Source organism: Parasteatoda tepidariorum, chromosome 2 (genome assembly GCF_982258835.1).
Source record: "Parasteatoda tepidariorum strain Cologne lab strain chromosome 2, Ptep-v5.0, whole genome shotgun sequence".
NCBI classification, from domain to species: Eukaryota; Metazoa; Arthropoda; class Arachnida; order Araneae; family Theridiidae; genus Parasteatoda; species Parasteatoda tepidariorum.
This window is the reverse complement of record NC_141756.1, coordinates 72,000,442-72,024,244: the sequence shown is the minus strand read 5'-3', so window position 1 is coordinate 72,024,244 and position 23,803 is coordinate 72,000,442. Positions and strand designations below refer to the sequence as shown.

Sequence of the window (23,803 nt, the reverse complement as noted above, 5' to 3'; positions counted from 1 at the left end):
TTTTCTAATGTATTTCTACAGCAACATATTTCGTGGCACATTTAACAACATTTTAGGGCATTTCAGTCGGAAATATTTTATCTTTTCAACATTTCTACAAGATGGTGCCATCAGTGCGATTTTCAGAGCTTGAGCGATATTATTATTTTTATTTTATTATAATTATTTTAATGTCTGTTAACAGAAATAAGTCATTCTTCTGACCACTGCTATTGATTGCAGTTTACTACTGCTATTGATTGAAAATTCCTGTACGAAAAAAAACGCCCACCCAATAAAAGACAACTTATTGAAGCTATAAGTGATTCTTGGCACCATGTGATTACGAAAGATGAACTCCAAACACTCGTTCACTCGATGAAAAGAAGCTGTGAAGCTGTCTTAAAAATAAGGGTTATCCTACTAAGTATTGATCGTGTAAGTATCACTTTAAAAAAATGCAAATCTAAGATAGATCTTACTATTAGTTGCATAACTTTTTTTGCAATACAGATATTGTAATACTGTATTTATTATTAAACTTTACATTAAATTACCTTCAATTTGATCTATAAACTTTTGTATTTAAGTAAAAATGTATATATTCTACAAGCACACAAATTTGAAAAACATGAAACTTGTGTGTGTGTGTCAAAAAGAAGAAAAAAGAAACAAAAAACATTAAAACTACGCCATAACGATTAAATTGGTTACCCATCCGCTTACTGACCCCAGCCAGTGGTTCTTGACTTAGGTGTTCCACTGGGAACCGTGTCTTTACAATCAGTCTGATGCGGGACTAACCGTAATAGGTGAAATCAGTTAATAAATGCTTTTTCTCATAGTTAACAGTTTATCTATCTTATTTATGGTAATTTGACAGTTTTGCTTAAATATGGAAAAATAATAATCAAATAAATTGTTTTTTAAAAAAAAAAAATTCCAAGAAATTTCCTGTAGTTTGGTGTAAAAAAGCAGTGATTGGACGTGGAAGTTGCCAGTGGATATTGTTCGACCATTAACAAGCAGATGGCACAATGACATTACCTGCGCGAAGCCTTCTCAGGTAATGTCATTGTGCCATTCTTTGCAGAGACAGCCTTCTCAGGCCTGTAGATTTGTTAAACATTTTGGAGGTTAGAGCAGTCAATGATACGCTTTACTGTTACATCCTGTTGAACGGAGGCTATTCAAAAAATAATAAATAAATAAACTGCCTAACCTTCTAACAACTGGAGTTCAATTGTTGGATGGCAATGGGGAATCAAAATCTTTGACTACAACGAAAACCCGTATTCCCACTCTCTTGGATGGAAGCGCTTAAACAATTCTCCATACAGTCTTTTTCTCTCTCACCCAGTGGCTTTTTTATGTTTCTTAATTTGAAGAAGAATCTCTGTTGAAGGCTCTTTGAATGTAATGCTGAAATCACACAAGCCAATCATTGCTACTTCAATATGTAGAGCCCTAATGTTTTATACTAAAAGGCTATTTGACTTATGTCTAAACGTACTTTGTAGGTATGCGGAAATGTACTTATCTTTAATATATTACTATATGTTTTATCCTTCATACACGCTTCTGCCCACAGTCACTAGGATATATATTTTTGGACTTACCCTAGATATCTTTTGACTTACCCTCATAATTCCGAAAAAAAAGGAAAATATTTTTGCTAACATCTCTTGTAGCAAGTAACAAGATATTTGTCTCCATATTATGCTAATCTTGGCGTGAATATAAAAATTTCAATAAAATAGACGACATTTTTTTCTATCAATAATTTTTGGATGCTAATGTTATAGATTGCATATTATTGTGATTTTAATTATAAAATCTAAAAAAGCAATCTAGAGCTAATTTATACTAAAGCACATGGAGTGCTTTAAAATAAAATAAAACTTTTAAAATTTTCAAAACGTTAAATGGCGGGGTAAAGTTTATTATAGGCTTGGTAAGTTCAGATCTTTGTACTAAAACGGAAAATGGGAAAAAAGGAGAGTTTGTTGACAACTCTCTCATCAAAAACGTTTCAAGCAAGAGAGTAATGACTTGAATAAAAGGCTAGCAAGTAACAATCATCTTTCCGCTCTGTAATTTTCCTTAAAAAAGTTCCGGATCTTTTTGTTACTCTGCTCATTTCTGGATAACTGTCCTCTTTTTTCCCCTCTCTCATGTTTTTGTTGCTTATTTGAAGGGATTTTTTTCTTTCTTTTCATTCTGGGTCGTTACGCTCAGTGCATTTGACAAGAATACTGAAAACAATGACGAAAAAACATTAAGTGGAGAAAAAAGAAGAGCAGAAGAGAATCTACAATGTGACGGGACGTAGAAATAATCCATTAGTAGGCCCTTTTCCTTAAAAAAATGACACTGAAAAACATAATTTGCTTTATTTATAAATTATTGAAACCCATTAGTTATAAATAAAAAATCTGTAATGATAACGAAGGAAATATATTTCATAATTTAAGTAGTACTTCTGAGAGAAGATTTTTCTTCCTTGCCTCATTGAAATTTTTTTTATTAAATTTCGTTTTATTAATTAGTGTATATTTTTAATTCATGCAAATCGTAACAATATGCAATACCATAAAACTAAAAGTATCCAAAATAATATATAATGACCAAATATTAAATATAATGGCCCAAAAGAAAAAGAAAATTTCATTAAAGAAATGAAGATTTTTAAGTGTATTTAGTTTGATATATTAGGAGGACCGGAAAGTAATGTCGTTTCGGTGCATTTGATATTTGCTATCAAGATTTTATTTTGAATCAATAATGTATTCACTCTCGTTAGCAACAACCTTTCTACGCCGGATAAAAAATGAATCGAAATTTATCGAAAAAAAATTTATTGGTTATTAAGAATATTTAATGCACCGAAACGACATTACTTTCCGGTGCCCCTAATGTATAAAATTTTCTCATTGATAGATTATATAGTTAGTCCGGGAATTTGAAAATATATTATGAAACTAATTTTTGTGGAATTTTATTCTCTCTCTTGCTCTACCTCCACGTTGGTGACCATGAAAAACGAGCACAATCCATGCGTACCTTGCTCCATAGAGCATGCAGCATCAAGTTACAGATCCAGAGGTTCCGGTTTTGATCCCAGCCGGCACCAAAGAACATATCTCTCTCTCTCGCAGCACCATCTAATTAGTAACCAAGTACAACGAACACGCGCTTCTCTCCCGCTTCGACAGATGGCAGCACAGTGTTATTTCGTTTAATGCCACACGATTATTCTTGATTTTCCACTTGAAGGCTCGAACTGATGATAACTTTTACGAATATGATTTTCATTTGCTGCAAGTCGCTGCACATTTTGCGAAAAAAAACTTACTGCAACAAACTTGAATTTTTGAGATCAGTATTGTTTTACAAGAATAAAGTTTTTTTTTCCTGTATCTTTTTACGTTTAAGATGATTTGAACAGATTTTGTCGGTGAATCACCGTAAACTAGTAGCGCGTATTAATTGTTAATATGGAAAAAAATGTTTCGCTACACATTTAAACTAAATAATATATTCATTTAATATAAAGTAATAAAATAGAAAGTATAAAATAAATAAATCATTTTTAAAATAAATAACGCATTTTAAGATTTTCATCTTTAAAAAGGTTTTAGTTATTCAGAAAGCCAATCATACATTTAAAAATAAATTATGAATTTTAAAATAGATTATATTATACTTCAAAATAAACCCCTTTAGAATAGTTTAAATATACTATCCTCCTTTTTTAAAATGTTAACCACTTTTATTTAATATTTGAATTGATTAACTCTTACTTCCTAGGAATCTCTCTTCTTTTTAAACAAATAAATAAATCCTAATTCCTTTATCTTTTTGTCTGCATTTGGTTTATTCATAGTTATTTTATTCCATCTTTTTTAAATTCTTTTTTAAAAAGGTTTTAGTTATTCAGCAAGTTATTTCTTTTTGCATTTTTCTCTAAGAAAATAGTTTTTAAACTAGTTATGTTGGAAAACATTCTTAATTAATTTAAGAGAGACATTTTATCTATAAAACATTTATAGTGACGGATCATATACCCTAAAGCTACTTCGTACTTATTTATAAAGATATGATGAAAAGTTGTGAATATATTTCATATTCAAACTATTCAATCATAATTTTTTTATTATTTTTTTAAATGTTTATACAATTGCTATCATTAAAATAAGTTGATATCATGACTGACTGTTACTTATTAGTTGCACTATTGTGTTTATAATTTCTAAAAACATTTGACTAGCGTTCCGAAATAATAAAAATATAAAATAAAATTAAAATTAGGTTCTGTTCTGGAAATTTATTTCAAATTAAAATATAGAAGTTCTGTACCTCTTCATTCACAGCGTGGATCATGCATTTTTTATTTGACGTCACTGTACAATATCGTATTTGACTATTAATGCAGTTTGAATGGCAAAATTTAAGGAATGTGATTTGCGAATAGTTCATTGAAAATGTACTTACATTGTCTCCAGCTCTAGGTTCAACAGGATGAACTGCAATTGTTACGTTCATTGGAGGAACTGGTAAAAAAAATAAAATAATTTTCATAAATTTTAATATATGTATAAAACTTAGCTTAAGAAATCGAATATTGCTCTGAGAAAAAAATACTTTGTCAAATATGGTAAATACCAGAATATGGTAAAATTTACCTCTATAGGAGCACCAAAAGAATCGGTAACTTGCATCGAAATGCTTTGGTAATGGTTTTAGTAAAATTAGCAATTACATATGGCTTTATGATGTGTGATAAAATTTGGTACTAGTGTTAAAATTTTTAATTTCATCATGATACCTAAAAGCATGGGAAAAATTTTTCGGTTAAATTTACTTTTCAGTTTCCAATTTTTACTAAATGCGTTTTAATAAGAACTATAATTTTGAAAACTAGAAATTCTGGTAAACCCTGACCTTATATGAACGAAAAAATTATCAAATAATGGTTTAAATACCATATTTTTCGTTTTTTTTTAACCACAATTATGGATTTTTTACTAGAAATAGAACACAGTAATTTTACCACATTTTTTTACGTGTGAACTGTGCAAATTTATATTTATATTTAAGATCCAATAACAGTTTAATGATTGCAATTAATTTTTCTGTAACGTGAGAGTTTTCTAATTGCTTTTAATCATTTTAAATCAAGATAAAGAAGAAAAAAAAGCCATTTTCTCATTTTAATGCAATTATCAAAACCATCCAATGTTAAATAATTTATATTTTTTCTTTGTTAAATAACAATATTTACGAATTTTACTAAAATGCAACTTACAGAATACTGAAACTCGCACGAAGGCAGACAGTGGTTTCTTTAGAGCAGAATTAAAAGATTCACACCGATAATAAGCACCATTGTCACTCAGTTGAACTCTGATTATAAGCTCGCTTGCCACTCCAGATCCAATAGATATTACAGGGGCACTAATCTATGAATAAAAAACAATAATAAAATTGAACAATATCTAACTAAAAAGGTAATATGGCACGAATATTGCAGGATTATTGCTCCCTTATTTGAATTTATACACTTATAAGTAGTATTTAAAAATGAGTATTGCAATTTAGGTGGAAACAATTTCTTAAAGATTCTACTAATAACAAAGGTTTAAATTTTCTGTCATAGACCACCAGTCATCTAACAGCATGTGAAATCGAAATATTTGATACACTTCTGTCAACTTTAATACGATGTCAAGTTTGATTGCATTCGTGTGCAACTTAATCCCTCTAAATAACTTTTATACTCATGATTATTCTACTTGAAAAGGAAACATAGGTAATATTATTAACCATACATATGGATATGGGTTGAAAAGTTACATCTTATAAGTGTAAAGCAAGCGTGTACTATATAGTTGCAGGCATCGAAGTTACGTTTGAATAATGGACCGATATTTCTGAGGGTCAAGGAAAAGTAATTAACTCTCATACTTAATAATTTACTTTTTTTTTCACTGTTTATGTAACGGTTTCCCGGAATGTCTCTAATGCTCAAAAAAACTTACTTGCTTTTTTGTTGGTAAATCTCAAAACCATCGTGTTTTGAGAGTCCGTGGTCTATCTACAATCGATTACGTGATTATATTAGTTTGTGTTGTATCAACATTCAAACATGCATAACCTTCTGTGTGCAATCGCGTCCAGCGGTGTCATACATGTATTAGTGCCATGGTTTTACGCTAACCATGAACTGCATTTGTCTAGCTCCTCATATACAATGTCCACCAAAAATTATTAAATAAAAAGATGTACTTATTGCCCTCAAAAAACAGATGTACAAAAGATGTACAAAAGTTGCCCTCAAAATTTTTGAGACAACCTCCATACCTAGAAATCCCTGTTAGCAAGCAAAAACTGCAAAATAATTTGCCAATCTGATATTTCGCTATTATATATAATACATTTTTTATTTTGACTATAATTTGAATGATTGCATTTTTCTGCTTTTTTCGAATATTTAACTATAAGCTATGAGAACGCGCAGAAACTTTTCAGGAATACTCTGAAAAATGTACTAGTACATAATGGTTTCTTTTACATACATTTAAATAATCGATGTTTTGAACGACTGAAACCCTAAGAACTAGGCATCATTATTCAGATATCACTTACCTCTCTGTCTCCTTTGAACCATCTAAGAATTGCTGGAGGGTTTCCACCCACAGAAACACAATTAAATTTCTGCATATCGCCCACTCTAAGAGATGTTTTCAAATCATATCCTAATATGGTTGGTGGTCTTGGAGGATCTGCGTTGTGAAAACGTAAACATATATTTAGATCCTAGAAAATAAAACTGAATAAAATGTTTTCAGTAGACATGTTTTTATCATTTTAAGGTCTTGAGTCTTAAAATAAATTATTGTCCGGGAAAAAGTTTAGAAAATTCAATATTCAAGTATTTTCTAAATCCTATTCGTTATTGTGAAAGACTTTGAAAATCACAGGTTGCAATAACAAAATCCGATTTGCGCTCTTTTTTTTCTTTTTTTTTTGTTGTATGTTTTTAAATTCAGTTTATGCCTGCTGTTAGGAAAATGTTGTTTGGGAGATTTAAAGTTTTTTTTCAGTACACTCAGCTTTACTATACATATAAATAAGTGGAGCCAAGGAACTTTGTAGTTGAACAATGCGTTTGAGTTTGTGTAAGCATTCAAACGAAAAAAAAAAATAACTCAACTAAGATTTTGAAGTAAATAAAATTCACTGGAAGAAAGAGACAATTATTATTTAAAATAAAGAGGACTCTTTTTAATAGAATTCTTTAGATTTATTTCAAGATAAAATATTTTAAAGTTTTATTTTAATTTCACTTTTTAACAATCTGACATGCATTTGAATTCACAGTGTACTTTTAAAGTTATCATTTTCAGCAGTTAGCAGTAAATACGGCTTAAACGTTAATAACGGTATTTTTAAGGGCACAAACCAATGAACAAGGTGACCTTGAAGAGCTTTGTATATGGCGCCGTAATTGAATGAGCGCACGATACTTTGATATGCTCTTAAAGGCATGCGAGATACTACCTTAACCCTTTGACCCAAATAAGCCTCCTATGCCTCTTTCATATACATTACTAACAAAATTAATTTTGACACTTTTTTAAGTATTGAAATCAGTCTAATAGTTAATAAAAAAATGTATGATATATTATCGGAATTATATATGTACTAAAATATTAAATTTAAAAAAAAAGTAGTTGGAACTTTTTCATTCATATTCGAAAACGTATCAAATAACAGACTTTGTAAAATGAAGAAATTCCAATTAGGAAGGCTTCTCATCAGAACTAAAGGAATGTAAATATGAACAATTATTTTTAGTAGTGATCCGTATTTCGAAAATGTTATTTTGAACGTGGAAAAAGGCACCGGTGTTTCATGCCGTATTTCTTTACCATAAATTATTAAAATGCAAAATAAAATATCTTCGCTTATTTTTAAACTAAATTAATGCAAAGCAATTAAAAAATAATGAAAAAAATATTTAATAAGAAACTTTGAAGAGCTGCAAAACCACATGGACCTTATAGTAGCCGTTGGCATGGGAACTGCCATATGTGACGCGCCTATTTAAAAATCCTCACAGCCAAAGTAAAACATCTTAGTGTCCTAACTGGATTACTCTACTTAGAAAACATTATTATAAATTAAATAATTTTAGGTCTGAGAAACGTCTTACACATATCTAGCATCTTAGTGTCCTAACTCGATTACTCTACTTAGAAAACATAATAAATTAAATGTTCTTAGGTCTGAGAAACGTCTAACATATATCTAACATCTTAGTGTCCTAACTCGATTACTCTACTTAGAAAACATTATAAATTAAATGTTCTTAGGTCTGAGAAACGTCTAACATATATCTAACATCTTAGTGTCCTATCTCGATTACTCTACTTAGAAAAAACATTATAAATTAAATGCTCTTAGGTCTGAGAAACGTCTAACATATATCTAACATCTTAGTGTCCTAACTCGATTACTCTACTTAGAAAACATTATAAATTAAATGTTCTTAGGTCTGAGAAACGTCTAACATATATTTCACAAAAAAGTCATGTTTTGTGACATCCATTTAAAAATTAAGGAGCGCTTGACTTCCTTAGATCTCAAAATAATGCAAAATAATTTCTCCTGACTCAATGTTACATTTCCCGTCTTTCCAATTCCGCCAAGTAAAGGTGGGACGAAGTATAGTTGGGATTTCGCACAGACACAAACGCAATGAAAGGACATGGCATCTAGTGACTCTTAGTGTCCAAATCAAAACATTTCATGCGAAACTGCACAATACGACACTCAATCTGCAAAGGGTTTAATTTACAAACTTGGGCAATTCGTTATGTTTGCTTCAAATTAAGAATAAAATGGCAAGAAATACCAATGAAAAATTAGGGAGAGTGTACTGTTTGGAAAAGTTTATTTCTGTGTGGCTTAAATGATTTACAGATGGAAAGAAGTCTACTGCAATGTTTACTAAACGAAGCAAGTACTTATGGTGTCTGATAACTGTCTAACCAATGACGAAACTGTATCGTAGAAAAATGACGATTGATTGATTGGGATAAATTTTAGGAAGTAAATAAATATTGACCAGTATTCTAACAATATTTATAAAACTTGAATATTTATAAACAGGACTTTGTTAATCGGGAATAAATAAGCGGTGAATTTGATTCTTCTAATTGCTAAGTTAAGGGTTAAAATATTTGAATATAAAATACTCACATACAATACGGAGCTTATGAACTACAGAAGCGGTTCCGGACACTTGGTTGTTTTTTGCGTAACATGAAAACTCTTTTACATCCGGTTCCTAAAAACAAATGAACAATTGACGCTATATGGAAAGTTAAATAGAGTAAAAAGAAAATGCTATTTTATTTTTCTAAAGAAAAATCGATTTTTCAATGGCAAATCTTTTTAAGAATACTTTAAAGTGCCTGGATTCAGTTTATTTTTCTTAGCATAAATATCATAGTTTTTAATTTTACGCATATATTAATTTTATGAAATGTGAAATAAATTCAAAAACTTTCACTTACTTTGATGTGCAATACAGTTATACAACTAATGAAAGTACAATATATCTTTATTATTATTCTTTAAACATGCACAATTTTTTATGTTTCGATTTTTTTTCATTGTATTACTGTTTGTTATCGCTGGTATATTAATTTTCAAATTAATTGTTGGTAATTTAAGGTTGTTTTTGTATTTTTTTAAGACTAAAAATTTTGTTTGAATAAAATTAAACAATACTTCGTGGTATACTATTGATAGAGTGTTCTGGTATGTAGAATAAAAGTTAAAAGCAGCAATAAATTCTAGTGTTAGTAAATACAATCTTCCTAAAGCTACACTGAAAAAATCTTCGGATCAAATTACGGTAAAAGAGTAATGGCACTCAGGGTACCGGTACATTTTATCGTAAAGTCCATTTTTACCTAACATGCTACGGGTAAAAATCTCATATGGCATATTTTTTACAGTAATGTGTACCGCAAAATCATTGAATCACTCTAATTAAATAAATATTACTGTGAAAGTTACGGTATCATATTTCACGGTAAAAATGGATTTCAAAGAAATATTCCGATATATTGTATTATATCTCTTTCTAAAAGCCAAAGAAAGCTCTAAAATTACTACTTCTCCGGTTTTTTAGCTATAAATAGCTATCAAAAAAGACCAAAACTGCCTGCACACTTTTCCGTCAGACAAGTCGTATCACTGTAAAAAATCCGAATCAAATTATGGTAAGAGGTACCGGCACCTGATTGCCGATACTTTTTACAGTATAATCTATTTTACCTGTTCATGTTATGGAACAAAATATCTGATATACCTTGATTTTTACAGTATTAATAATATTTTTACAGTATCATAAATCATCTCTTTAACACCGATAACAATAATAACCGTAAAATAAAATCACTACTTTAAAAATTAATATTCACGTTAATGCTGCAATAAAAAGCAATTGTTTTATGCGGGAAGCTTAAGGTGATGAATTTACCTGCCTGGACAGAGTGATGGTGACATTGCTTGTAGTAATCCACCCTTCTTCTTTAGCCTCGATTACTTCTTTAGTTGCCTTTAAACGTTTACCGTCAACAGTCCAACTTATTTCGGATTTCGGATTGCTGATATCTGTAATACAGCTCAATGTGACAGTACCTCCCCGAGGAACTTCATTTGGACCCTTTATCGACAATTTGTTTGATAGATCTGTGGAAGTTTCGAAATTTATTCATAAATTCTGCATAATTCTAATAATTTCATTTCAGTAAGTATTAAGAGTTTTAAATACTTCAAGTTTAAAAAATGAAAACCGGATTTTTTTGTTTGCAGGTGGATTTTTTAAAAAATAAATCATTACATTATACTCAAATCATTTATAAGCATTTCTTCTTAAACCAATGTTTGGTATGTTAGGAAAACCAAAGAATAATGTTGCTTCTGCGCATTTCGATGTTCGTTTGTCATTTATAAAACTAGTTGTGTTCTTCAAAGTCATTCTAAAGACATTTTAAGGGGACTAATTTACTCGTAAGTTGTTAAATCTTTTTTTCCACGCAATTTAATGGGTAATAGCCAGTCAGATACAGACTGCTAAAAGTAGATTTCATTTATGTTTTTTTAATTGTGTGTGAGTTTTACGCAGGATTTTTTTCTTGCTTAATTTTAAAGGAAAACGATGACAAATTCGAGAGATAGAGTTCACTTTTAACCTACAAATAAAGGGAAACAAATTCTAACTTATAAGTCGCACGCAATTGAATAATAAAAAAATGGAGATTATTTTTCATGCAGACAAAGGCGCTTACTCGCCATTGCATATTTTCTTAAAGTTAAGAGATGGCAGTTGCAACCAAAAATATCTGTGATTAAAAATTCAAAAATGATGAAGGTGGTAGTCCAAGTTCCACTTATATTTTAGTGCGTCGTATCCAAAAAGAAGACCAACTTTAGAAAATTCATTAGTTGCTGTGTGAGGTTATCTCTCCTGCCATACGCGGAAGATATTGCACCAGCAGAATTTCATTCATTCCACCGTTTAAAGCCTGTTTAGACCATCCAAGTTCTTTGACGAAGATAGATTGACATTGATGGAAACTTGAACTTGGATCGTGTAAACGATTATCCAAGTACTTGATCCAAGCTCTTAAACGATAGTAGAACATGTTCTATTTTCCATCCAAGTTTTGCCTCCCTTAACCAATCAGCGTCTTAGGTTTTGTGACGTCAACAAGCAGTCATCAGATTATGTCATTTTGTTGTCTGTTTTCATATATTGTAGTCCAAATAAATTGATCTGTACAGTTTATTTGTGTTATTATGATTTTATTTGAATTTATTTAGTAAGTTTAAACTTATGTAAATATTATTATATAATATTGAATATGAACAATGCGAAAGTTTTTCTTCGGACCAATCAGTGACATTCAAGAACTTGGATAATGTCGATGAATCATCCAATTTCTTGGACAGAGAAATTCCTCCTATTTGTCGGATTCAAGAACTTGGACCGTGTAAACAGGCCTTTACACCAGGTTCGAAGAAACAAAAACTTTGAAAATTTGGATGATGTCTAAATTCACTGCCAGAATTTTTATTCTAAAATTATAGTAAAATTAAACTATGATAAAGTTTACTGTAAAGAAAATTTTTTTTTTGCGTAAAGGCTAGGCTTTGCGTAAAGTAATAGGCATCAAAGAGTGCAGAGCGCAATCTGAGGAGTGCCAGGCAGTGTAAACTGTTCATGTGTTGAAAGGAATGAAAAGAGTAATTTGATTTCAAAAAATGCTTTCAATATTTAAAGAAATAATTTAATTTCGAAAATGTGTCATAAATAAAAAGCATGAGTGACATTAGATAAAAAACTTAGCATATCTAATATACAAAATTTGCATATTTACTGAGGAAGACAGGGTTAAAAAAACTTGTTCAAATACTGTGTGAAAAGTTGAAACGAAATAAATATGTATGTTACTAAGTCTATTCAGGCAATTGAAATGTTTTTGATGATTTCATGCCGCCATCGTTACTAGTGATTCGTATAATTTTGATACCATTTTGTTTTGGTGTTCCTGGCTTAAAAATTCATTTGTGTGACTTTTTTGACTTATTTTTGACAAGGATACTAAAGCATACTTCTTTTTGAGACAGGTAATTACGGAGCATCCTGTTTATATTTCTTTTCGAACCAACATTTTCATAAGACACCTGCAATTTTCTCTTTGCAGGCTATTGGTATCTTATTTGGAAAGTTCAATACCAATACAAAGTGACGAACAAAGTGGACAACCATTAAATTTATGCTGTTTTGTTTTTAAGTTATCAACGAATATGCTACTTAAAATGGATTCTCTCTTCAAAATGGCGAACAGTATGAGTGACAACAAAAAAAATTAAATCATATAAAAAAATTTTAAATTAAAAGGAAAATACAGTAATATGAGTTAAATTTTTTAAATTAAATCTACTAAACACTCGAATTAAGTTGATTACTTCTAATTTTCTTAAAAGTAAAAATATAGCTTAAAAGCTATGCATTAGCCTTTCTTGTGAGCATTTTGTAATACTAACTCATTAAATATTTTTTAGTGTGTCTAATTTTAAGAAAAGTTATTTCAACTTGCAAATTTTCAAGTGTAATTAAAATCATATTAACATCAGTCGCATGAAAAAAACTATGAAGGAAAAAAATGTTAGCTAATTACTTCACAAAAATACGATGTATGAAAATGCTTAAACAATTTTAATTAAAATCGTGAATGAAAGACGCAGTGTGTCATTAATTCATATCTTAAGAGTGACTTTTACGTCCAATTATGCAAACGAGAAAGAAATTAGTTTAAAATTGCAATGTTACGAAGCACTTTTGTACCCGATTTAGTAGCTTTTTTATATAGTAAAATTTAAGCAAAAAATTCAAATTAATGCAAGCTAAAATAAATATTTTAAGCAAAATGAACACTTTTCTCTCAAAACCTTAGGCAGTTGATTATATCATACATTAATGCTTTTAAAAAATTTTAAATAAATAATTATTATCCAAGGTATATGATTTTGAAACTATCCAAATGCATAGAATATTAAAATAAGTCTTTAATTTTACAGCTCTTTCAATTCTAATTTGAAATTAAATTTCAAACGTATTTATAATATTCCCTTTAAATTAAAAGTATTTTCTACTAAGAATATAAAATTGTTCAAAATTTAATTGATATGGCATAAATTTTTGATGAATGCATAATTTCCATCGCCATCTATACCGTTTTCAATCAACCTTTTCTGGACCTTTCGAAGTATTTTGTTCTTTTCGTATTTCTTTGCAGTTTGCGCCACTTGCTTTTATCAAGTTTTTGACAACCTTGTAAGTGGACATTTTTTTTCCGTTCGATATCAAGAGGATTCCAGTCAAGTTGTCAGCCCAGCCATTGTTAGCTTTTTGAATTATGTTGACAGCCAATAGAAATTGACTTGGAAATCTCTGAATGCATAATAATGAATAAGAGTTTCAGGCTTATACGAATAACACATTTCTGTTAAAAAAAATTCATATTTTATTTATTTATTTTCATGTTGAAGTTTCGGTCAAACAATCAGTGTAAAGACGTTTCCTACTGAACTGAAACATGATTGGTCTGAATCGTGACTTCGCTTAGCACAAACCATACTTTTGCTTGAGATGAACATATTTTTAAGATAATACGATATACTCTAAATCTTGAAGTTAATTGAGATGAGTAATTAAGACAATTACTTAAAGTTACTTAAGTTTGAAGAATACAAAATTTAAGTTACTTAAGTTTAAAGAATACAAAATTTTAAAATACCATGTTTCTTAATATAGAGAAACACGAGTTGTTTCTTTCCATAAATTATCATTTGCATTATCATTTGCGTTATCTATTTTCTTTCACAATTTACTGTTGGGAGAAAGAGCATCATATGTCCAAAAAATGAAGTGTTGTTTGAAGCTACATCTAGCATATATTTTTGGTAGTCAATTTATGTCGTTAGATTTTCTGGGATAAATGGACAATAATAATTTGTTTTTATAGACAAATGTGCTGGCTATTAGTCATTATACGTTATTAAATAGTTTAAAATATCTGCTCATACTTATCAAAATTTGATAATTTATCCGATTTGGTTATACCGGCAACTGTATGGCATCAAAGTACTTACGTCATATAATATGAATACTATATGACACATAGTACTTATGTTAAACATGAAAGCAGCCAGAATCTTAAAGCAACTTTCACGCATCATTATACAAAATTACAAAAATCGATGATTAGCGAAAAAAAGAAACAAGCATAACATGTAAGATATAATATAAGTTATATCTTGAAAGACTGAACATTGGTATATACCTATAAAGGCTGAAGAGGCCAATTAAGTCATTCCCGAATTGTTCATGTGAGGATTTGTTAGATATCTGAAATCTTATAATATAGTCTTACTTTATTTTTTAAAAATATATTATAAACCTCATCATCGAAGCATTCGATTTGGTTAACGAAAACATTTTGTTAAAACTGGCTTTTCAGTATTTTCCTTTTTTTCTGAAATTAATAATGACACATATGTTAAAATGCTTTTGATTTCATTGAATTCGTGGTACCTTACATGTACCAAAGAGTATCTTATACCCAAATCTACCTAAGATAATGGGATGCCTAAGGGATCACACTGGCTTTTAAGTATTAGATTCTTTATATGCACGTTTCTCTGAGGCAAACACATGAATGATTAAATAAGCACTTTAGTTGGATCAGGATATGAAAAGTCAAAACTACTCAACACTTACAGTAAGTTATTTTACGAATTACAGAGTAAAAAAAAAACGAGAGGGGCCAAATTGAGCCCCATTCCTCTCTCTACGGTTAAAGTGAAGATAAAACAACCACACCTAAATTTTTTGATGCATCAGTAAATTTTTGATGTATCAGCTCACACGATTTTAACGTATGCAATCAGTACTTAAAGCTGTACTCTTTCTGTCATACCAATACCAATCGCTACTTAAAAATTGTGTGTATAAGCAATTAACGAGCGCCTTACTGTACTTAGACAATTTAATGAACATCTCTGTCATTGTTTAAAGATAATTCGAGCAGCGTAAATAGAAATCCCTTTGTACACTATACACGTTTTTACAATAAACACAAATCAAGTCTCCTTGTGTACTTACAATAAACATTAAGCTTGATAGAAGCTGTTAGCGGCTCCTTTGTAGCAGCGTTCGATGCTTGACAATAATATGACCCTGTATTGTCCGTGGCACTTACTGTAAAAGTTAGGTTATTGGCAGTTGCAGACTCTCCCATTATTGGGTAATATGTTGCATCAATCTGAGCGTTACTTCGGTACCATATCAATTGAGGAGGAGGATTACCACCTTCTGAAATGCATACTAAGGTTAAGGCCTCGCCAGCTCTCACTATAGTGCCTTCTTCATAGCCCTCTATTCGAGGAACTCCAGGCGGATCTAAAAAAAAAAAGCAACAATTAATGGGATTTGTTTTGCGATGTAAATACAAATTCCAATAAACATAAAGGATTGCATTTTTGACGAATTCTTAATTATCATATGCCCCGAAAGCAAAATGTAAAGAATTATTCTGCAGCATTATCTTTAGAAAAAATTCTGATTATGATTTTAATGCATCCAAATAGAGTCTCAGTGCTGCCATCTAGTGTGGCAGAAACTAGACGTCGAAATTAACACGGCCAACGGTATCTCACCCATTGTGTTGGTTCTGAAAGAGTGGATACCACTTCTGGAGAACGCACTAGGTCTGCTCATCGGGAAGACTTATTGTGCAGTTCATAGGAAATAAAAAATAAAAAATCTCAAAGCAAGTAAATTATTATTTTAAAAATTATGTTTAATGTCACGTATGCATACTTAAGGCGTATTTACATGTTAAAAAATTTCGCAACTTAAGAATTATACATAAAATCTTAGTGTTGCTTAAATTTAAGTTGAATTTTATGCAAAGATACTAAAAAATGGAAAAAATCCCTGTACATTTAGATCGGTAACGAAATAACAGAAAACAATCCTTATTTTTAACCTGTGAGGTGTTTAATTCTTATTTGAAATAAGTTTAGAGATATGTTTCGAAAGGGATCTAAGGAATTTTACCATAGTTGTACGTTTGCTTTAAGAGATGAGATTAAAAATAATCTTCTGATGCTGCTGATCAGATGCTAATTAGAGAGATCTTATCAGCTGAAATCTTAAGATACTGATTAAAAAATAATCTCAGATTATAATCTGCAGAATCCACTGTCGTGCTGGAGAGTTTTGGCTATCACACTGAGAAGAAACGTATGGCTAAAACTACCATATATACAATTTGATACAATTACGGGGTTTCTAGTGTTATTTGAGTACAAAAAACTAAGAAATTGTTATCGAACCTCTGTGGTAGCGACTTTTGGCAAAATAAACAATAAAATATGGTTTTATAATATGCGATAAAATTTTAAAATTTTATCATGATATCCTAGAGCATGGTAACTACTTTTAGTAAAATAAGTAGTATAATATAGTTATATAATATGTGATCAAATTCGAAAATTTTATTATGATATCCTAGAGCATGGCAGGAAAATCCTTTATTCTGTTAAATTTATTTTTCAGTTTTGTATTACTTTAAAAAAATGGGGTTATAAGATCTAGAATTTTGGTAACGTTATGTTATTTAATATACAATATGAAATTATATATCAAATATAAGAGAAAAAGAAAAATCAATCTTAAAATCAATAGTGTGGCTTCAAATTAAGAAAAAATGATAAACAAATAAAATACAAAATTAAATGTAAGATACGGTACTGAATAGATCGGCTAAACATCCAAGCTTGAAATACAATAAATAAAAATTCAACTGAACAGATAACCTTACATAATTATTTATTACCTGAAATAAGTTTTATATTTTTACAATATAAAAAAACAACTGCTATTCTTATGATTATTTTAATAAAGCTTATTTTACTAGAGCATTTTAAAAGAAATACTTGTACACATTTTTTTTTCAAAATAAACTTTCATTATTTGTAATTTAAGTTCTGAAATTTTTACTAAACGAAAGATCATTCCTGGAATGTCAGTTATATGGCCCAGAATAATTTCCTCACTGAAAAGGCAATAAAGTAAACTTACGTAAGACACTTAAAGTAACTTCGGTCCTCATCTTCTGATCCAGCGCCTTATGCACAGCTTCACATGCAAATTTTACGCCATTATCTTGGATTAGAGGACGAATTGTTAAATAACTTGTCGCAGTATATCTCTTCTTTCCTTTCCGTTCTTCGTAATGGACGGATTCTAGATTGAAGAAAAAAAAATTCAAATCTTCGAAATATTATGCACAAATACAATTTTTAAAAAAATGCTTAAATCCACTGTCATAAACAGGGATATTGAAGTAATATATATATATATATATATATATATATATATATATATATATATATATATATATATATATATATATATATACGTTTACATATATATACGTTTTTTACGAAATTTAGTAACGTAAATAGAAATAAATGAGAATTTATTATTATTTGTTGTTCTATCTGATTGTGTAATATTATTTGCAGATAGACTAGATTTGTCTCAAACTAAGAACACAGAAAATTATTATTGGTAACTTAGTAATTTTACATTGCTATATACTGAATTTTGAAAATATACTGAATGGTTAATGTGTTCTCGAGATATGGTGAATTAAGCATAAAGTAAAATTAACAGTAAGGGTTCAAAACTTAGAACCCCTCTCCTTACCAAACTATTAGGACCATATTTCCCAGATTTTGGCTACCCCCTATATTTTTTCGTGGTTAGAAACCTGAATACGTCGAAAAAAGGTACGTTTATTCAGAGAAAGTACCTTTTTGTGTCTGATTTCTTAACTTAAAATATCGTCTTCACTAATTAATTGGTATATTTGAGATAAATCTCTCAAAATATTAAATTCGAATCCTTGAAGGCGAAGATCCGATTATTAAATCAAAGGATATTCAGGGCGGTCCATTTTTTTATTTATCTCACTGTACATTTGAATAAAATTAAATACAAGTGCGTTTAATATGCACGTTTGGGTTTCGTTGTGTTGTAATTACGCTTATTTATAATTCCATTTTTGTTAATGAGCATGTGAAAATCGCTTTTATGATGCTACTTTTTTCCTATATCAAAGGCAGTGTCCGATGTTTGTTTAATAGAATATATTTCTATAAGTTTCTGAACACAGAATTTTGATAGCACATTTCTTCTGATAACGGAATTTCGTAAAAAGAATTAGAAATTTGAATTATTTGATTTTAAATTTAAATAAAGTGACTAAACACTCGAAATTCATCAGAAAGATACGAAATAATTATAAGCATGCATCGTACCTTTAGGTACTTCAATGTTGTCTCTGTACCAAACTAGTTGAGCTGCTGGTTTACTCCCCACTGCTTGGCAAGTGAGTTGAACCGTTGTGTTTTGTTTTACTTCCATTGTGGAAGCCTGACCCAAGCCATTGACTGTTATGTAATCTGGTGGAACTAAAAAGAAAGTTGTAAAAAAACGGTATATATAAATATGAATAAGATGTAAAAATGTGTGAAGATAAAAAGCAATGTTAATTTTTCCCATAAAATATATATATTTTTCCTTATGAGACAATCATTCTATGTGAAAACTTCTTTAAGCACATACTACATACAACATTGCTTCTACACCTAATTTTATAATGCTTAACTGATTAAAATCAAGTGCTAACAAATAAAAAATTTAAACTAATCGCTTTAGAGGAAATTATTTATTCATATTTAAATAAATTATTCTAAACGCGTGGTAACTGTAATGTAGGTTGTTTAAAAGAGTAATAAATGAGTAAAATTATTTCTCGAAATATTGGTTCTGTATTTCCCGAATAAGTTTTATGCACCTTCATTTTTTTTTTTTTCCAAAGTTCCCTTTATCAACAATCGTAAAATAATGCATCAATATTTGGTTGGGAAATTATAATAAATCTCTGGAGATACATTATATTAGATTCTGTACATTAAATTCTGTACATTAAATTGCATAAAAATAAGTCGTGAAAAAAAGTTTAAAGTTAAGAAAGTAATTAATTTTCGTTTAACGCTTGGATATTTTAACTACAGCAGAATAAGATTTTTTAAATTTATTAAATACGTACAATCAATAAATAAATGAAAAAAATTGAAATGTGATTTACAGTTTTCTTACAAACAACTTACTAGTGAGTCATAATAATTAATTTCATAAACATTAATTTCTATTGAACAATTCTTTTAGTCATTACAGAAAGCTGACGGGTTCTATGAAAGTCATTTTTTTATCTTAACGAAGCAAATGAATTTTTTTTCGAGATATCAACTAAGTCATTAGTAATACACCTATTTCAGATTTCTTTCTCAAAGATATTATAGATTTCAATAGATTTCTCAAAGATTATTATAGATTTCTCAAGGATATCAAAGATTAAGAAAGTTTTTTCCTTACCCTCTTGGGGTCTAATTTATTAAGAAATATAATAAAAATATTAAACATAAAGCAGTGAAAAAAATACTACCCTGAAAGGAAATTCCCACACTATAAAAAACTTTGGATCAAATTACCGTGAAAAGTACCGGGACACTCAGGGTACTAGTAATTCTTAATGCAAAATCTATTTTTACCGGAACATGTTACAGAAAAAGATCTGATATACCGTAATTTTTACTTTAGTATTTGGTGTAAAATCACTGTATTCAAAGTATTATTACCGTAAAATAACGGTGTAAAACTTTACTTTAAAAATGAATTTTACTGTAAAATTGGTTTTACAAATGATACACTAGGGAGCCAGTACTTTTTCTGAAATTTAATCCTCTATTTTATACTGTGCATAATTGCTCATTTCAGATAAGCATGTGAATAAAATAAATGATATAAGGGAGAGTTAATTATAAATTCCAAAGCCAAACTATATTTTTATACTTACTGAGTATTCTAAGTTTAGCCACTGACCTAATCGGTGTATTATTTAAAGCTGGACCAACCTGTAGAATTAAAATAAAATATTCCTTAAAATTTTTGAAAGTTAACTATTTAAACAATAACAATACAACAATAAATATTTTTTTTAACAAAATCATCGGTATAATAAACGAATCTATCAAGGACTACCATGTTTTGTTCCGTTAGAGTGATATTCACCATATTATAAATAGATTTTTAAGCGTGAATTTAAAGTGATTTTCATTATTAAGAAAAATCAATCGCTTCTTCATTATTAGCTATCAAAGATTCCATATTATCGAAATTGGTCATTTTTCAGAATCCATGAATTTGTAATTTTTCAGAAATTCCAAATAATTCAAAACAATAGCTTTTTTTAGTACTATCAAATATAAATCGATGGTGCTTTATGTAAAACTTCCATTAAAGTAGATAGCAACAAAATTTGTTCCATTAATACCGATTTTCCCTATTGATCGTAGTTTATTAACTTAACTTTAAAGAAAGTGCAGCTGTCTGTGAGGTTGACACAATAATCATTGCAGAGATCAACGCTGAAGAAAGAATACTTGGAAATTTCGAATATTCTGTTACGGCTCTCAGGTTGTAATTATTATTAACCATTAATTTTAAATTAGAATAATAATCAAAAAATATTGCGGAGACCAATCTGTCATATAAGAGTTCAAACTCGAACGCTTTCAAAAATAAAACTCTCACTTTTGACAACTCAACAATCTTTGAGCAGTATTTTGTTAATTTTAAGAATCATTTCGTCACGAAATCACATGATTTGTGACAAAACACGAACTCTCAAATGTATGACAAAAATACTTTCTCAATTCGTAGCATCTTCGTATAGCATTGTGAGCGATTGGTACCTAGAATAACGAAATTAGAATAAAGACTACGTAATTGAAACTAAACTGACTAACTACGCTGGTTAATATGGTGGTGAAGAAATTTTCCTTGTACCAAGAAGATCCGAAGTTCGAATCTCTCTTCGGGCATGGGTGTAATTTATCTATTTCTCGTTGTTCTGTCATCCCACCTGTATGGAGTCCACGTTAAAGTGATTAGCAAGAAAGTGAGATAATTAGACACTAAAAGTATTTTTTAGGAAAAAATAAGATTTTTTAGTTTGTTTTTTAATTTTGACGAAATGTGTTTCCTCGAAGAAGAGATGATAGTTTTTTTTTCACTTAGACGAAATTTTTGATTTTTGCTCAGAGCCGTAACGTTATTAGGTAATGGTTTACTCAAAAATGAATAAATTTACTTGATAATTGAGCATCCATTTTTTTACTGTGAAGAGCCTGATTAGTAACCACATGCTCTACACCTTCACTATTCCCTCACACTTCGCATATGATTTTAAAATTAGATAATATATGTTAGAAAACCATTTTGACAGTGATGGTGAATGCAAAAGAAATTAGTACGGCTCTTTATTAATAATTATCTGCGCTATTCTTACCAATAATACCATTTTTTAATGTATAAATGCTTTCATTGTTAAAGTAAATTAGTACCATACCGTCGTAGATACTTCATTTTTGAAAAATATTTAACACAAAAGTTTTCTAAATATTTTATGGAATAAATTATTTGAAAAACATAAAGAAACACAAAAACGATTATTAGAGTAAGTAAACCATTTTTTTTTTTTGTGTTGTAAAATGACCAGTAAAATTAAAAACGTTCTTTTTCTGTTAATAAATACTGAAAATATGTTAAGTTTTTTTGCTGGCGTGCATTTTAGTCCAAGCTGCATATTTCTAAATTTGACATTTATTCAATATTTTTGTCATAGGTAGCTTGAGTCAATTTTTAATAATTGTTTGTGACAGTAAAAAGCATTTTAATTAGGTATGTAATAAGAAATAAAAACTTACTTGGCATTGGAATTCTCCTTCATCCTGAAACTTAACTTCTTTAATGTGCAAGTTATATATACCTTCTTTTTCTTTAACTTCCATAAAATATCTGGGGAATCCTGGTATTTTTGGGTCGAAACCTGGAAGGTAATAAAGTTTGAATAACCAATTTAACGATTAATTATTTTTGAGGAAAAAATAGCATTGGATATTGAATAGTCCTTTCTTTAAAGTTTATCGATATTTAATAAAATGAAATGTTTGTATCATCAGAGAATTTTAAGGTCAAATTTTTATTTTGAATCTATAAAAGTCAAAATGATGTAAGAGTGACCAAATGTGCTGTTTTTATTTTTATTCTTTTTATCAAACTGATATTTCATTTTTTACTAACTTTTTAATTAAACGATTTTTTAACGATTTTATTCGTAATTATTTTTTTTATTTCTTTACATTGATGTTCATCATGTTCAGAATAAATGTCTAAGATTTCTTCTCCATCATAAAGTTAATACATTTTCCTTCAGAACTATACCTCAATCTTTGATATTTATTGTAAAATGTCAATTCTGTACTTTTCAGAGCATAGATAAAGCGCTTTTGAATATAAAATGGATAAGACAATATTTAAAAATGGAGTGTGTTCTTTTTTAAAGGATAGATTGGCAGAATTGGCAAATCATCCTTCGAATATTTCTGTCAAAATGAACAATATTTTTTTTTTAACTGAGTGGAGTATTTAAAGGTGTGTAAAATCGTTTGCAATTTTTTCGTTTAAACAGTTGTGTGATGAAAAACACACACCTGAACTTTTTTTCTTATTATTTTTTGTAGATTGAAATAAATGTTTCAGATTTTTTTACTAATTATCTATCTATATCTATCTATCTATCTATCTATATAATATATATATATATATATATATATATATATATATATATATATATATATATATATATATATATATATATATAATTTACCAGATTATTATTATTCTTAAAATCATTAAAAATGTTTACGTGTAATTTTTTGAAAATTCAATAAAAATAAATTATTATATGCCGATTCTTGCAATATTTCATTTGAAAAATAAATGTTATAATATAAAAAAATTTTAATAAATGTTATATGGGGATCATGAACCAATTAGAATTCACCGTAAGTGAATTAGGATACGTCATAGCCATCCAATCCATATACATACCGCTGCCAGAATGTAATCTCCCCTTCACAAAAAAGTTTTACTTCAATTAGTACACCAGACTTTCAATAATATAGATGATCATCATAAATTTACAATTCCTTGCGAAACTATCTCTCTTTATAGGTACCTGTACCGTAATTTTAAGTT

At 29.1% G+C, this 23,803-nt stretch overlaps 1 protein-coding gene across 1 annotated transcript in view; it reads right to left on the bottom strand.

The window, feature by feature from the left end:
* LOC107444002 (synaptogenesis protein syg-2) overlaps positions 1-23,803 on the bottom strand; it is a 93,742-nt gene that overhangs the window by 22,481 nt on the left and 47,458 nt on the right. The window contains exons 3-12 of the mRNA XM_087157518.1: positions 22,471-22,592; positions 20,559-20,616; positions 18,958-19,110; positions 17,714-17,878; positions 15,731-16,027; positions 10,538-10,749; positions 9,247-9,334; positions 6,628-6,764; positions 5,288-5,441; positions 4,474-4,532 (exon numbers count right to left, since the gene is read on the bottom strand). Coding sequence (XP_087013644.1) covers positions 4,474-4,532; positions 5,288-5,441; positions 6,628-6,764; positions 9,247-9,334; positions 10,538-10,749; positions 15,731-16,027; positions 17,714-17,878; positions 18,958-19,110; positions 20,559-20,616; positions 22,471-22,592 — 1,445 coding nt within the window. The remainder of the gene's footprint in view (positions 1-4,473; positions 4,533-5,287; positions 5,442-6,627; positions 6,765-9,246; positions 9,335-10,537; positions 10,750-15,730; positions 16,028-17,713; positions 17,879-18,957; positions 19,111-20,558; positions 20,617-22,470; positions 22,593-23,803) is intronic.